Genomic DNA, 15,024 nt, shown 5'->3' with positions numbered 1-15,024 from the left:
GACTATTGGAACGGGGGGAGCTATGAGGGATCTGGGGTGGCATCCCCGCACCCCACCACAGACCCCTCATAGCCCCCCTTCCAATAGTGGGGCATATCTGATAATCCGGCACCCCCTGAGTCCTAAAGCTACCGGATTATCGGAAGTTTATATAGAAAATCACACTCGGTGGCAACTGGAAACTCTAGATTTTTCTTATTGCAGTGTTCTATACTGTATACTTGATTGATTTATAGTCTAAACCTAGTTAACTAATTAAACAAGCCATAAGGATTAGCTAAGATATACATTATTTTTTGTAGCAACATCTAACCTAGCAAACAGCTTGAGAATTTATTTGTTAAACCACACACGTGCTAAAAGGCATAGAGAAAATCTTGAAAAATTATGCATCACAAGGTGAATTATTTAAGTTAGTAACCATTTGATCCACATTGTTCTTCAGAAGGAATATAGTTTGCATAATGTGGGTTCCATTAAATGGACCCCATTTGTGCATCTGCAGCACATATGTTTTGAGTTACTTAAGAGTTCAGTATGAGTGTAGTCATGCAGCTATTATAAGTTGCCATGCCCCCATTCCATGTGCACACACTGAATTATAGAGCTCAGCAGCCGGTGTATTGAACACATCATGGGATTTGTGGTTTTGTATCACACTTGACCCAGCTTTTTTAGTAGGGGGGTGGGTTCAATGACCTCCTGAGATTTCTTCCAACCCTATGATTCTGTGGGACTGTGATCTGCTACCAACTCAGTAACACATGCATGTTCATATTGCACAGAATGAAATGCACTTAAATTTCTTATTGCTGCCTTCTTTTCTTTATCTGCATGTACAAATGAGCATTATTATGTTTTGTAAGAGAAATGAAAGATTGTTTTCAATTATCCAAGCAGAGGGGAAAAGCAAACTGAAGTGACATTTGCAACGCTGTAAAAAAACAATTCTAATAATTATTAGACCATGACCATCTAAGTTTATCCCTCTGTTGTACCCATTTACTGCTCCTTCATATGCAAGAATAATTTGGAGATTATTTCAACATTGGCAACATGTGTTCATTGTTGTCACTCAGTTATTAACTAATGAGTTAGTTAACAAAGAGAATGCCTGTCCCTGAATATATCATTGTGGGATTCTAGCTGTTGTCAGTAAATGTATTCCTTCTAACATACTACAATAATGGTCTCAAAAGCTCTGATCTAGATATTAAGCTCTGATCTAGATATTCTTGATATTAAGAACACTTGGTAGGATGATTCCCTTGACAGGAATGATAAATCAATGTTTTAACCTGTTTTGAAAGGACAGAATGCCCCAAAGAGGAGTATAGCAATATCAAAAATGGCATTAATTGTTTTCCAAGTCATTGATATCGCAGAAGAAAATAATCTTGAATAATTATGGATCAATGTCTTAACAGATTTGGATTGGTGTCTGCTATCAAGCATCAAAGCATTCTTGCAGAACAGCACGAATAGTTCCTTACGCACCTGTCTGTCATGTGTAAGAAAAACAGTAGCGTGATCATGGGGGAACTTCAGTTTGGGTGATATGCTGAAGGTCTCATGCCACCAGTATTAAAATATTCTTGGACTTTCAGATGTCATAGATGACAACTTCCTAAGAGTTGCATTGAACATGGAAGGAGTCTAAATTAAATTTAATCTTGACAGAGAGGAACGGATTACCAAATAATGGGAGGCAGACAAACTGGTTTCACCAGTTTTCACTCTTGGTGAATTTTGCATGTCCACAGCACTCTTGTCACCAAACCTTCCCACTGTAGACATAGCCTAAATGATTCAATTACTTGAGTCTATCTATTTAACTTAATACAAAGAGAAAGTAAAGGAGTGACTTGATTATAGTCTATAAGTATTAGGGATGTACAGAGTCATTAGCATGGGGTGGCAGGGGTAGGTGGCACCGTTGGAACTGAACTATTCCAGGACTCAATCGTTCTCCCCTCCCCCCCTCCGCACCCCATACTTCAGGCCTCATGTAACCATGAATGTTAACCGATGAGGCCAGGCTTATCTGTTAACCATGTGCATGATTACATTTTCACATTCCTGGTCAATATCTCAATGGGGAACAAATATTTTAATAATGAGCTTTTCACTCTAGAGGAGAAAGGTTTAAGACAGTGGTTCCCAAACTTTTCAGCATCACGCCCCCTTTTTTTTTTTTTTTTTTTGAACCCCCTGCCCCTTCCCTCCTCCCCAATAGCAGCAAAACTTGAGGGGAAAAAAAGGAACTGACCAGGGCAGCAAAACTTGATTTGGGGTGGGGGGAGGCTGGGTTGCCTCGCACTCCCCTGGAATTTCTTCTTGTCCCCCAGGAGGGAACGCTCCCCCAGTTTGGGAACCCGTGATTTAACATAATCTGGTGGCTGGAAGTTGGAGCTATACAAATTCAGACTGGAAGTAAAGTGTTCATTTTTAACAATGAGAATAATTAACCTTTGAAACAATTTACCAATGGTCATGGTGAATTTGCCATCAGTACCTATTCTAAAATCAAGATTGATGTTTTTCTAAAGATTTGCTCTAGGAATTATTTTGGGGGAGGTTGATGGCTTGTGTTACAAGGATGTAAAATTCCTGTTATCCTAATGTTTAATCAGTTATCCAACATTTAACTGATTATCCTAAGTGGAATTCTGGGTAGGAGACCACTCAGCCCAGCTGGACCAGCCCATGGGGTTCCTGCTCCAAGCCCCACACAGGGCTGACTGCTGGAACCAGCTCTTGTAACTTTATCTGCCTTTCAACTAGGTCAAAATTCCATCTATCAGCTGAGGTGTTAAATTGGAATAAATTCTACAGTAAATGAACACTAGAGATGTCAGCAGTAATTCATGAAGTTTCATCACCCATTTTATAAACATTAGGAATGTTGGATATCAACTAATATAATAATCATTTAACAACATCAAAACTTGCTGGTTACATGATTATTCGATAGTCCCTGGGATGGGGCTAGAGGCCAGTGCACTCCCAGCGTGCCCCCTGTCACCCCGCAGACAGAGACTGTGCAGACATCACACAGAGCAGCCTGCACTGCCCCCCTGCACTCCCACCTCCTCACTCCCTTGCTGCCTCCAATACAGAGGCAGCAAGGGCAGGAGAGGTGTTTGTAGTAGATAGGATTAACTGATAAGCCCAGGATTATTGGTCAATCGTGTAGTCAACTATACATTGACATCTCTAATAAACATTTACTTTTGCTTCATGTTGTTCCAAAAGTAATGGGATCAGTGAAAGAAAGACCTCACTGTTGATGCAGACATATTAAGAAAAAAAGTGAAAATTGTATCAAGTCATAACAAATCTATTTGCTCCATTTATTGAATATTGAGAGAGTACGTGCTTAGCCAGTTTGCTACAAAATATTAAAAGATAATAGATGTAGAACTCTTCTGCAGTTTATCTCCCAAAGACAAGCAAACTTAAAGTATGCAAGACGTGCACTTTTTTAAAGGAAGTAATTTGATTGTGAATGCTTGTAGATACCTACAGTCTAACTAGTAGGCACTCCCTGGCCCAGAAACATCCATCATCTGGAATGACTTTTAGTTTGCCAGATGTCCATTTTCAGAGGTGTGGCCAAGATTCTTGTGGTCCCATAAAATTTGTTTATAGCCATCACTCCTTGCTCTTGATATTCTGTGATGTTATTTAGCTATGATTTACGCCTAAATGTCCTCTAACAGCCCAGTAAGTAGTTGAAGTGTGGGTAATGCTGCTAGACAATATTGACTTTTTGTGGTTCAGCAAAGTATCTGGTCCGGAACTAGTGAGATCCCAAAAGTGCCGGATTAGAGAGGTTCAACCTACATTGCTATAATGAAGATATCCTATGATGGGGGAGAGTTCTTCTTTAGCATTTATAATCTACTTAAGAACATAAGAATGGCCAATACTGGCTCAGACCCGAAGGTCCATCTAGTCCTATGCCATGGCCAATGCCAGATGCCCCAGAGGGAGTGAACAGGTAATGATTGCGTGATCCCTCTTGTCATACATTTCCAGACAAACAGAAGTTAAGGACACCATTCCTATTCATCCTGGCTAATAGCCATTGATGGACCTAACCACCATGAATTTATCTAGTTCTTTGTTAAACCCTGTTAAACTCCTGCTCTTCACAACCTCCTCTGGCAAGGAGTTGCACAGGCTGACCATGTGCTTTGTGAAGAAAACTTCCATTTGTTTGTTTTAAACCTGCTACCTACTAATTTCATTTGGGGACTCCTAGAGGACCCCTAGTTCTTATGTTATGAGAACAAGTAAATAAGAGTTTCTTATTCACTTTTTCCACACCAGTCATGATTTTATGGACTTATATCATATCCCCCCTTTAGTCTCCTCTTTTCTAAGTGGAAAAGTCTAATCTTTTTAACCTCTGTTCAAATGGGACCCGTTCCAAACCTCTATTAACTTTTGTTGCCTTTCTCTGAATGTTTTCCAATGCCAATATATTTTTTTTTGAGATGAGGCAACCACATCTGTGCACAGTATTCAAGATGTGAGCGTACCATGGTTTTATATGGAAGCAATAAGATATTCTCGGTCTTATTCTGTATCCCTTTTTTTTTAATGATGCCTAACATTCTATTTGCTTTTTTGACTGCCGCTGCACACTGAGTGAATATATTCAGAGAACTATCCATAATCGCTGCAAGATCTCTGAGTAGTTGTAGCTAAAATAGTCCCCATTAAATTATATATGTAGTTGGGATTATTTTTTTCCAATGTGCATTACTTTACATTTATCAACATTACATTTCATTTGCCATTTTGTTGCCCAATCATTTTGTTTGGTGAGACCTTTTTGAAGCTCTTCACAGTCTGCCTTAATCTTAACTATCTTGAGCAGTTTGGTATCATCTGCAAATGTTGCCACCTCACTGTTTAGCCCTTTCTCTAGATCATTTATAAATAAATTGAATAGGATTGGTCCCAAGGCAGACCTTTGGGAGACACCAGTGATTACGTCTCTCCATTCAGAAAACTGACCATTTATTCCTACCCTTTGTTTTCTATCTTTTTACCAGTTATCAATCCATGAAAGGACTTTCCCTCTTATCCCGTGACTACTTACTTTACTTAAGAGCCTTTGGTAAGGGACCTTGTCAAAGGCTTTCTGGAAATCTAAGTACACTATATCCACTGGATTCTGTTTATTCACATGCTTGTTGACCCACCCCCTTCCCTCTCAAAGAACTCTAGTAAGGCATGATTTCCCTTTACAGAAACCATGTTGACTTCCCCCAACAAATTATGTTCATCTTACGTGTTTGACAATTTTGTGCGTCAACTAATTTTCTCGGTACTGACGTTAGACTTACTAGTCTGTAATTGCCAGGATCACCTCTAAAGCCCTTTTTAAATATTTGCATCATGGTCGCTTTCTTCCAGTTATTAGGTACAGAGGCTAATTTAAAGGATAGGTTGCCAACCACAGTTAATAGTTCCAAAGTTTCACATTTGAGTTCTTTCAGAACTCTTGGGCGAATGCCATCTGGTCCCGGTGACTTGTTACTGTTAAGTTTATCAATTTGTTCCAAAACCTCCTCTAATGACATCTCAATCTGGGACAATTCCTCAGATTTGTCACCTAAAAAGAATGGCTCAGGTTTGGGAATCTCCCCAATATCCTCAGCCGTGAAGACGGAAGCAAAGAATTTGTTTAGTTTCTCTGCAATGACCTTATCGTTGTTGAGTGGTCCTTCAACATCTCAATTGTCTAAGGGCCCCATCGCTTGTTTAGCAGGCTTCCTCCTTCTGACGTACTTAAAAAACATTTTGTTGTTACTTTTTGAGTTTTTGACTAGTTGCTCTTCAAACTCCATTTTGGCTTTTTTTATGATATTTTTACACTTAATTTGACAGAGTTTATAGTTTAAGTTTTCCTCTTACTTTCCTAAGAGGTTGTAGCTATATCAACAGGACAAGCTCTCCCGCCAATGTAGTGCTGTGTACGCAGTGGGTTAGGTCAGGGGTGTTAATTTTTATATATCCTGAGTGATGTGGCTATACGGTATGTGCCTGTAGTGTAGACCAGACCAAGAAATCAAGCCTGGAAAACCTCTCCAAGAATTAATTAGGAGAAGCTAACACATTGCCGAAGGATTACATTTAAAAACCTTATAATGATTTTGCTTGTTTCAGATTGCAACATCATTTTAATATTCCAGTGGTTTCTCCTTTTTATCACCAAGAGTAGGGATATACAATTTTGATTGTCTAATTAAATTAGTCGATTGGTCGATAAGGTTGCTTCTACCTTCAAAGGTGAAAGTGCTGTGGGTAGCAAGGGGCTGGGGGGGGGACTCAAACAGTCCCCTTGTGGCCCTATGCTACCTGTGGCATTTCAAAGCAGCAGCACTGCATGGAGCCCGGGGTCATTGGGGGAGACCCCAGATCCATGCGGTGCTACCACTTTGAAATGCCGCAGGGATTCCAGCGTCAGGCTCCACGTGGTGTTTCAAAGCAGCAGTGCTGCTTAGAGCCTGGGGCCAGCTGGCCCGGTCTGTACATGGCATTTCAAAGTGGCAGCACTGAGTGGTGCCCGGTGCTGCTGCTTTGAAGCATTCACTCCCTCCCCTCCGCCCCGCTGCCTCTTTTTGATAGAAGTGGCAAGGTTTGGGGGGGGGGGGGGGGGGAGGAAAGCAACTAGTTGACTAGTATGTCGACTAGTCATTCACATCCCTAACCAAGAGTTAAGAGTATGGAGTCCTGGATATGAGATGAAGGCAGTAGGCTAATCAATGGAGTTTAATTGGATTTAAGATTTTTAACATTGGTTAATTGGCTTCTCAAGACAGCTCCTTAAATGCTTCTAAGCAGCTGGTTTAAATATTTTCCCTGGTTTATGTAGGATGTAGTTCATATTGTTTAGTTTGCTAATTATATAGTGGTTAATAATGGATCTTGGTCAACTGGTCCACCTGCCAAGAGAAAAATATTTTGCCCATCTTTTGCCCATTAAATTGCATAATGATATACTAAAGAATCGATTCACAATGTTGGAGAAACAATATACAGTGAAACTCCAGTTGTCTGGCATCCATTGGTCCGACACTCCTGCTAGTCCAGCACCACCTGGAACCGGAAGTGCTCCAGGCAGCCAGACAATTGGAGCTGCTCTGCCCTGGACTTCCCGGAGTCAGCCGCTGGTCAGTTTTCAGCAGCGGCTGACTTGGGGGCACCTGGGGCGAAGCAGCTGGGGTGCTGGGTTGGTCCCATAGCACCGCTCTCCCACCTCAGACCCCTCATAGCCCCCCCTTCCAATAGTCCGGCATATCTGATACTCTGGCCCCCCTGCGTCCTAAAGGTCCCGGATTATCGGAAGTTTACTGTACTTTGGTCATCATTTACTAAGTGGAAAGCAAACCTTAAGAGGTATAAACCCTGTTAACAGCGCCTCAAAAACATCAGAAAGATTTTAATGGAAGTAATATCTTTTCTTTTATGTTCAGTTGTTTGTTTTCGTTTTTCTTTTAACATGCTATATTGGTTATTAGATAATTAATTTGCTTGATTTTGATTATATTGTCTGGTAAACTATTCAAAATGTTAAGAAAAAATCCCCTGGTAACTAAATAATGGAAATAACACCCCTGAGTTGATAGTAAAAATAACAACTAGTAAGTGCTGACCTATTATTTCTTGTTTCTCTAAACTGATATATTTTTAGTAATTCTTAAATCAAAATTATTTACAACTACCCCATTCAACTTCATGTCTTAAACCAACGGTAAGTTCAAACATAATTATATTTACCACCTTGGTATTTGTTCAAAATCATTATCAATGCTAAATGAATTATGAAGGTATTATTACAACAAAGGTAAATATTTTTAGGTTTGGCAGAATTTGATATTTTTATGTTATAATATTGGATAATATTTTTAAGTGTTTTAATTTTTACCGATTTCAGTGGCACAAAATTGGGGGCTAAACAGTAACTTAATATCTTGTTGAGATTAACAAAGTTAGTATTGTAATGATTAAAATAAAAACTTTCAACATTTCGTATCCAAATACAAAGTAAATATTCTTAAATCAAATTGTAACATCTCAAGCAGCAATTTTTCTTTGCTACTCTATATGTTTTGATTATTGATGCAAATGTTGTTTATTGATGATCTAATCATTGCAAGTTTAGAATTATTAAATGATGCTTTAAAATAAAATTTGGCTGCCTTTACTTTTCCTTTTCCTATAGAAATTGCTGTTCAGCTTTCCATCCTATCCTCTATATCAATGCCTTTAAAAAAAATAGGAATCACATCAATTTATGCTGTGCCACATCTAATGGAATTCTAGAGCAGTGGTCTCCAACACGGTGCCCGCGGGCTTGCGGCACGTGTGGTGCTAGCCCCGGGTGCGCAGTGCATGAGCAGCCCTGCCTCCGGGCGCGTGGCAGCCTCAAAATGTTGGGGACCACTGTTTTAGAGCACTCAGGATTTCTTTGCTCATTTAAGGTATAGCCCTTTTAAATGTGTAGTAGATTCCCTACAAATAGGAATTTTGGTTTAAAAGAAGAGTACCCTAGAACCTCAGAGTTATGAACAAACTAGTCATTACATCCTTTAGAACCAAAAGTATGCAATCAGGCAGTAGCAGAGACAAAGTGTTAAACCAATACTACTTTTTAAAAAGGAAAAACTAAAAAAGACAAGATAAGGTTACTGGTTTTGTGCTTGTTTAATTAAATTAAGATGTACAACGCAGCATTTTTCTTCTGCATAGTAAATTTTCAATTATTTGAAGTTGTTAAATCAATGTTCAGTTGTGAACTTTTGAAAGAACAGCCTACACATTTTCTTCAGAGTTTTGAACAACCTCCATTCCCAAGGGCTATGTCTACACTGGTGGGTTCTTTTACAAGAACAGCTGTTCTTGCGCAAGAATCCACAGAGCATCCACACTGCCCACCCGCTCTTGCGCAAGAAGATTTACAGTACAGCATGGTAAGAGAGGGCTTCTTGCGCAAGAGCTATGCTCTTCTTTTTTAACAGGTGTAAGCCCTCTTGCACAGGGGCTCTTGTGCAAGAGGGCAGTGTGGACGCACGGCAGGGGTTTCTTGTGCAAGAAAGTCCTATGGCTAAAATGGCCATCAGAGCTTTCTTGCGCAAGAGAGCATCCACACTGCCATGAATGCTGTTGCACAAAAGCACATATCGCACATGGCAGTGTGGACGTGTTCTTGCACAACTTCTCGCACCAGAACTGTTGCGCAAGATGTTCTTGCGCAAGAAGCCGCCAGTGTAGACATAGCCATGGTGTTCGTAACTCTGAGGTTCTACTGTAAGCATTTGATAACAATCTATCAGCTGTCTCGTAATGCATACACCCTATCTCTTAACACATATACATTCATGATAGGAAGATGCATATGAAACTGAAATCTGTTTCCTTCAACAGTAATTATCTTAATCAACTGATGCCACACAGAAACTAAGGAAGATTTTATTTTGAGGTGTTCCTCATAGGTGAGGCTTCATTATGATGTTTCCTTTCTTTCTATCATCCCACTCTTTCTTTGTATTTTTATATATATATTTTTAAGGCATTATCTTGAAAAAAATGACTTGTTCTAATGTAATCTCTTCCTCCTACATAATTCCTGCTTCCAGATGTAATGTTCTGGTTTTGCTCAAGATATATTTTTTAACTCTAAAAATAACTGGCTGACAGGATGGATAAAAATCTATTTTTAATTTGATTTTTTTAAATACTAAATTTCTTATTTAAAAAAGTTACAATTAAATGTAATAAAAAACATACTACACATACACTTATAGTCTCATATAAATGAATTAATGGCTCTAGTCTGTCCAGCCTAACTATTAGCTCTTGCTTCTTGGAAGTTTGGGCTTCCGATTTCTGTTTCTCATCTGACAAAAAGGTAACTCAATTTTTTGAGGAGTAACGTTAGTTTGAAGCAAGGGGCTTGGTTCGAACTAGCGCATCCTGGCACGTACTTTCACTTTCGAAACAGCTGTTGAGCAGAGTAACGCGCCGGCGAGATCATGCTAATGAAGAGCAGATTTTTAAATCCCCTCTTCATTAGCGATTTCGGTCGCCTACATTTGCATCCCTAGTTTGAACTAGGAAGCATACCCTAGTAGCTTCAGCATAACTCAGCTTTTCCAAGGGAACGCCATTTTATACTTGTTTTCTCAAAACAGAAGTGTTGGTGAGTTCAGTGAAAATTAAGTGCAGTCTAAGCATAGTCTGTCTTAACTTCATTTAAATCAATGATTTTGGGTGATTTAAATCAGTCCTGCTGACTTATTCTTATTTTAATAGGAGCTAGCATCTGAACCTTGAGCCCTGTATGTTTGAGATTACTCCTGCGGTTGCTCAGGAGTACAGATGGAAGCCAGGTGACTTTGAAAGATCTTCAAGGAGCATACTTACATGGGCCTTGATACTGGCCAGTGCCTTGTTACACGCTATCAGTCTGTGCATGCATATGTGCAATACAATATACCTAATTAAAGTAATCAGACACTATATATATTATTGTCATCAAAAGTTGTATGAATTCAAACTGCACATGATAAAACATCTAAGTTTCCACTTTTAAAAATGAGCTATTTTTTTTCTTTCCATTGATACAGGTTGAATCAAGAGACACTCTAAACAGTATTGCCTTGAAATTTGATACGACACCCAATGAACTGGTTCAGTTAAACAAATTTTTCTCCAGAGCAGTTGTTCCTGGACAGGTATTATCTATTAATTATCTCAACATAAACTGGGTATGGGGGAAATATAGGAAGATGTTCAAAATGCTTGTCTACCACTTGTACTGAAAACTTGGGGATGGGCTTCTCTCAACACATAAGGCATCCTATCTTTTGCATATATATTTAAGATTCTTCAGTGAGTGAACTCCAGAAACTCACTTGGATTACTCAGTTGAGTAACTGCTACCATTGGGAGTTACTCACAGTTTAACCCAATCTTTACTATCTCTTTTTCTTAAGTTAAAGTTGTGAAGACAAATAAAAGCCAGCATATTGAGAAACGTAAGGGAATTTTTTCAAGTTCAAGTCAAATTTATTATTTTGTAAATGGAAATAGGATAAATATTGGGAGTTAGCAGCATTTTTATAGCTATAAGCATGACTTACTGGCTGCTTGCAGCTGTTCAGAAACTGCAATACTGTGCATGCCATTTCCAAGAGAGTGGATCTGAGGAACAAATAAATCTAGAGTGAACTAGTTTTTGGCTTGCTTTGTAAAGAGATGAATCTGGAAATAATTCACCAACTTTTTAAAATTGAGATGAATGTACTGAATATGTGCCCTATGAATGTATCTTATTTACTCTAAATAATAGACTAATAGCATTCTTTGAAAATGCCAGAGAAATGGTACACTGTGCAAATACAGCACAAACTTTATCAGGCATGTTGGTGAAATAGGGAATGTCAATCGGATATTTTGGTTAATTGAGAATTATACATTACCAGTGGAATACCAATAGGAATAAGAACACAATCAAATGAATAAAGTGAAAAATAGGATATAGATCCTCACAAATCCATTTGGTTTCTTAGAGCATTTAAGTGTATACAGGTAAAGCTTTCTATGCAGTAGGTTCACTTATAACGCTACACATTGCTTTAGTACTAAACAACGTAGAACAAAATTTAATCTTTGAGGATTCAAAAAGCACTTTATGATCTTGCAGTGCCACAGGGTCATCATAATCAACATCAGTTATCAGTGTAAATGTGGAAAGTGTAGGAGAATGGGCATCATAATAACCCTATGACACCATGGAAGCTGCTTTTTTATTAGAGCCCTAATTTCAGTTTTTTACTTGTCTTCTGCCTCTTTTGCATAAAAGAGTACAGAATATGCAATTGAATAACATGCTAGGTAATATAACCAGGACTTGTATTAAATTTGAAGATTTGTATTGCGAGAGATCAGAAATACTGGTTAATTGAGTGCCAGATAACAGAGCTTAAACTGTATTCATAAGCGTATTTATCACTACATGAGACAAGTTTGAATTGTTTCTAGGCATGATGCAGATTTCTTACTTAGCTTATGTATGCACTGTTGTTACTGCTAACAATCAGCCTTAATATAGGCTTTCCAAATTTTAACTATTTAAAGACTAAAAAATACATTGTGTGGGAATATATTTACTCATATTATGAATTTCTTTATTAAAGGTACTTGTTTCATTGCACAATTTTTGGCACACCATGTTGGAAACCAGTGGGGGATCCCTTTGTATGTTATGTTTATATACTGTGCCAATGCATTCTGTGTCTCTTGAACCTATTAATTGATACTTTATTAATACTGCTTAATTTGTTAGATAAGTGTTGATCATAAAATGGTAATTCACAACTAAAACTATATTTTATTCTTTAAAATGTTTAAACTCCAGAAGAACAAATGAAACTTATGAAACAAATCTACATAAACTAGTAAAAATAAACATAAATGAAACACTTAATATAGCTGCTAACTACAGTATATGTTCCATTTCTTCATAGATTTTATATGTTCCTGACCCAGAATATGTTTCTAGTGTGGAGAGCTCCCCATCTCTTAGTCCCATAAGTCCTTTGTCACCTACGTCTTCAGAAGCTGAGTTTGACAAGGCTACCGTAAGTATAGGTATATTTGTTTCTGTGTTTAGGGAGATGTGTGCATTAGTTGCTTAAAAGATAAGAAACAAGTGGTAGGAATAAATTGTCAGTTTTCAGTATGCAGAGAGGGGTAAGTAATGGTGTCCTTGTAGGGTTCTGTACGAGGACCAGACCTGTTCAACATATTCATAAATAATCTGGAAAAAGGGGTAAGTAGTGAGGTGACAAAATTTGCAGATGATACAAAATTATTCAAGATAGTTCAGTCTGAAGCAGACTAAGTTCTTCAAAGGGACCTCACAAAATGGAGTGAGTGACTGGTGTGTTTTGCCAGAAGCTGTGAATGAGCAACCAGGGATGAATACACTTGTTCTGTTCATTTCCTCTGTGAATGACCCTGATGAACTGATGTTGGCCACTGTTAAGAAAACTGGGCTAGATGGACCTTTGGTCTGCCCTAATATGGCCATTCTTATGTACAAGAATCTTGTCTTGGAATACATCATTTTGAGATCATAGGCATCATTCTTAAGTCAATTTAGTGTGTGTGTATTTTTTCCCCACTAGGTTCGGGTTGTCTGTATTTTGATGCACTACCTAACAAACATACATACCGTAGCAGATGATGCCAAGCTGGGAGCGGTTGCAAGTGCTTTGGAGGATAGGGTCATAATTCAAAATGATCTGAACAAACTGGAGAAATGGTCTGAGATAAAGAGGATGAGGTTCAATAAGGACAAATGCAAGATACTCCATTAGGGAAGAAAAATCTCACATACAAAATAGGAAGTGACTGTCTAGGAAGGAGTGCTGTAGAAAGAGATCTAGTGGGCCAACAGCTAAATATGAGGCAGCAGTGTGACACTATTGCAAAAAAGCAAACCTCATTCTGGGTGTTGTGAGCAACAAGAGTGTTGTGAGCAAGATCTGAGAAGTAATTCTTTATTGCTTCTCTGTGCTAAGTTAGGCCTTAACTGGAGTATTGTGTCCAGTTCTGGGCACTATATTTCAGGAAAGGAGTGGAGGAATTGGAGAAGCTCCAGAGAAGAACAGCAAAAATGATTAAAAGTGTAGAAAACATGACTTATGAGGGAATACTAAAAGAATTGGGCTTGTTTAGTTTGGAAAAGAGAAGACTGAGCCAAGACATGATAGCAGATTTCAAGTACCTAAAAGGGTGTGTTACAAGGAGGAAAGAGAGACATGATTTTTTAAACCTCTGATAGGACAAGAAGCAATGGGCTTAAATTGCAGCAAGAGAGATTTAGGTTGGACTTTAGGAAAAATTCCTAAAATGTCAGGTTGGTTAAGCACTGGAATAAATCAGCTAGGGAGGTTGTGGAATCACCATAATTGGAGATATTTAAGAGCAGGTCAGACAGACATCTATCGGGAATGATCTAGATGGTACTTGGTCCTATCATAAGAGATCTTGCCATGAAGCCAGGGAATGAGACTTGATGACGTCTTGAGGTTCCTTACAATTCTAATATTCTATAAAAATATTACTGCTTTCATAAAGGGGCATTTACTGAAAATTGTTTTCTCAAAGAGGAGGGAGGGAGGGAGATCAATCTTGTATTTACACAGTATTAGGTGCGGTAGAGGCACAAGTGACCTTACATATATTTTAATTAGGTTTGTGTGCTCAAGATATATGGGCAAGTTAAAAATCCTACATGTAATACTCCTACCCTGTGTCACCAAATAGTTGTTAAAAGCTTTAATTTTTTCAATTTTTTTTTTCAATTCTGGGAAAGTATTCGCATCCACAGATGTGTAGAATTCATGCATCCTCCATCCCAATTCCCCCCCCCCCCCCAACAGAAAATATTTTTGCCCACGAAGTACTGCAGTTCCACCATGGGCCCACCAGAAGCTGCTGCTGTCAAAGAACAGCCAGCAGCATGAACCCAGCCACCTGTTCAGGTTCCTGAGCAGCCTCTGGTGGGCAATAAGTAGAACTGCAGCATTTCTAGGAGTACAAGTATTTTTCTTTTCTTTTTTTGGGGAGAGGGGGAATGGGGAGAGAGGATTTTGTGCATATCCAGTGCTGAAGAATTCCTCCAGGAGTAGAAATTCATCGTTGGGACAGAGTAGGGCACATGAGGCTGCTGGAGGGGTCATACTCTGGGATTCAGAATGACTAATAAGAGGAACATACTGTGGAATGGGCTCTAGAGCTAGTGGGGTAAATGTGGGGCACTAGGAATATTAAGAAATGAGTAAACAGCTAATTCTGTAGTCGATAGAATTTCTATAGACTAAACGACTAGTCAATAGGGTTGGCTCATCCTGGGTCCTTGTGGGGTGGGGGCGGGGAGTAATGCAGAAAAGAGCTGCTGAAGGGTGGGGTGGGGGTGGGGTGAGGGTAGACGTG

The 15,024-nt window shown here is 38.9% G+C and overlaps 1 protein-coding gene across 9 annotated transcripts in view; it reads left to right on the top strand.

Moving 5' to 3' along the window:
* Nucleotides 1–15,024, top strand: part of OXR1 (oxidation resistance 1) — a 397,147-nt gene that overhangs the window by 308,568 nt on the left and 73,555 nt on the right. For all 9 annotated transcript variants that reach the window (XM_089776181.1, XM_089776183.1, XM_089776186.1 and 6 more), the window contains 2 exons: nt 10,647–10,754; nt 12,549–12,662. In XM_089776181.1, the coding sequence (XP_089632307.1) occupies nt 10,647–10,754; nt 12,549–12,662 (222 nt within the window). The remainder of the gene's footprint in view (nt 1–10,646; nt 10,755–12,548; nt 12,663–15,024) is intronic.

The sequence above is a fragment of the Pelodiscus sinensis genome, chromosome 2 (genome assembly GCF_052426305.1).
Source record: "Pelodiscus sinensis isolate ZL-2025 chromosome 2, ASM5242630v1, whole genome shotgun sequence".
NCBI lineage: Eukaryota > Metazoa > Chordata > Testudines > Trionychidae > Pelodiscus > Pelodiscus sinensis.
The sequence above is the reverse complement of the archived record's forward strand: the minus strand, read 5'-3'. Positions and strand labels throughout refer to the sequence as shown.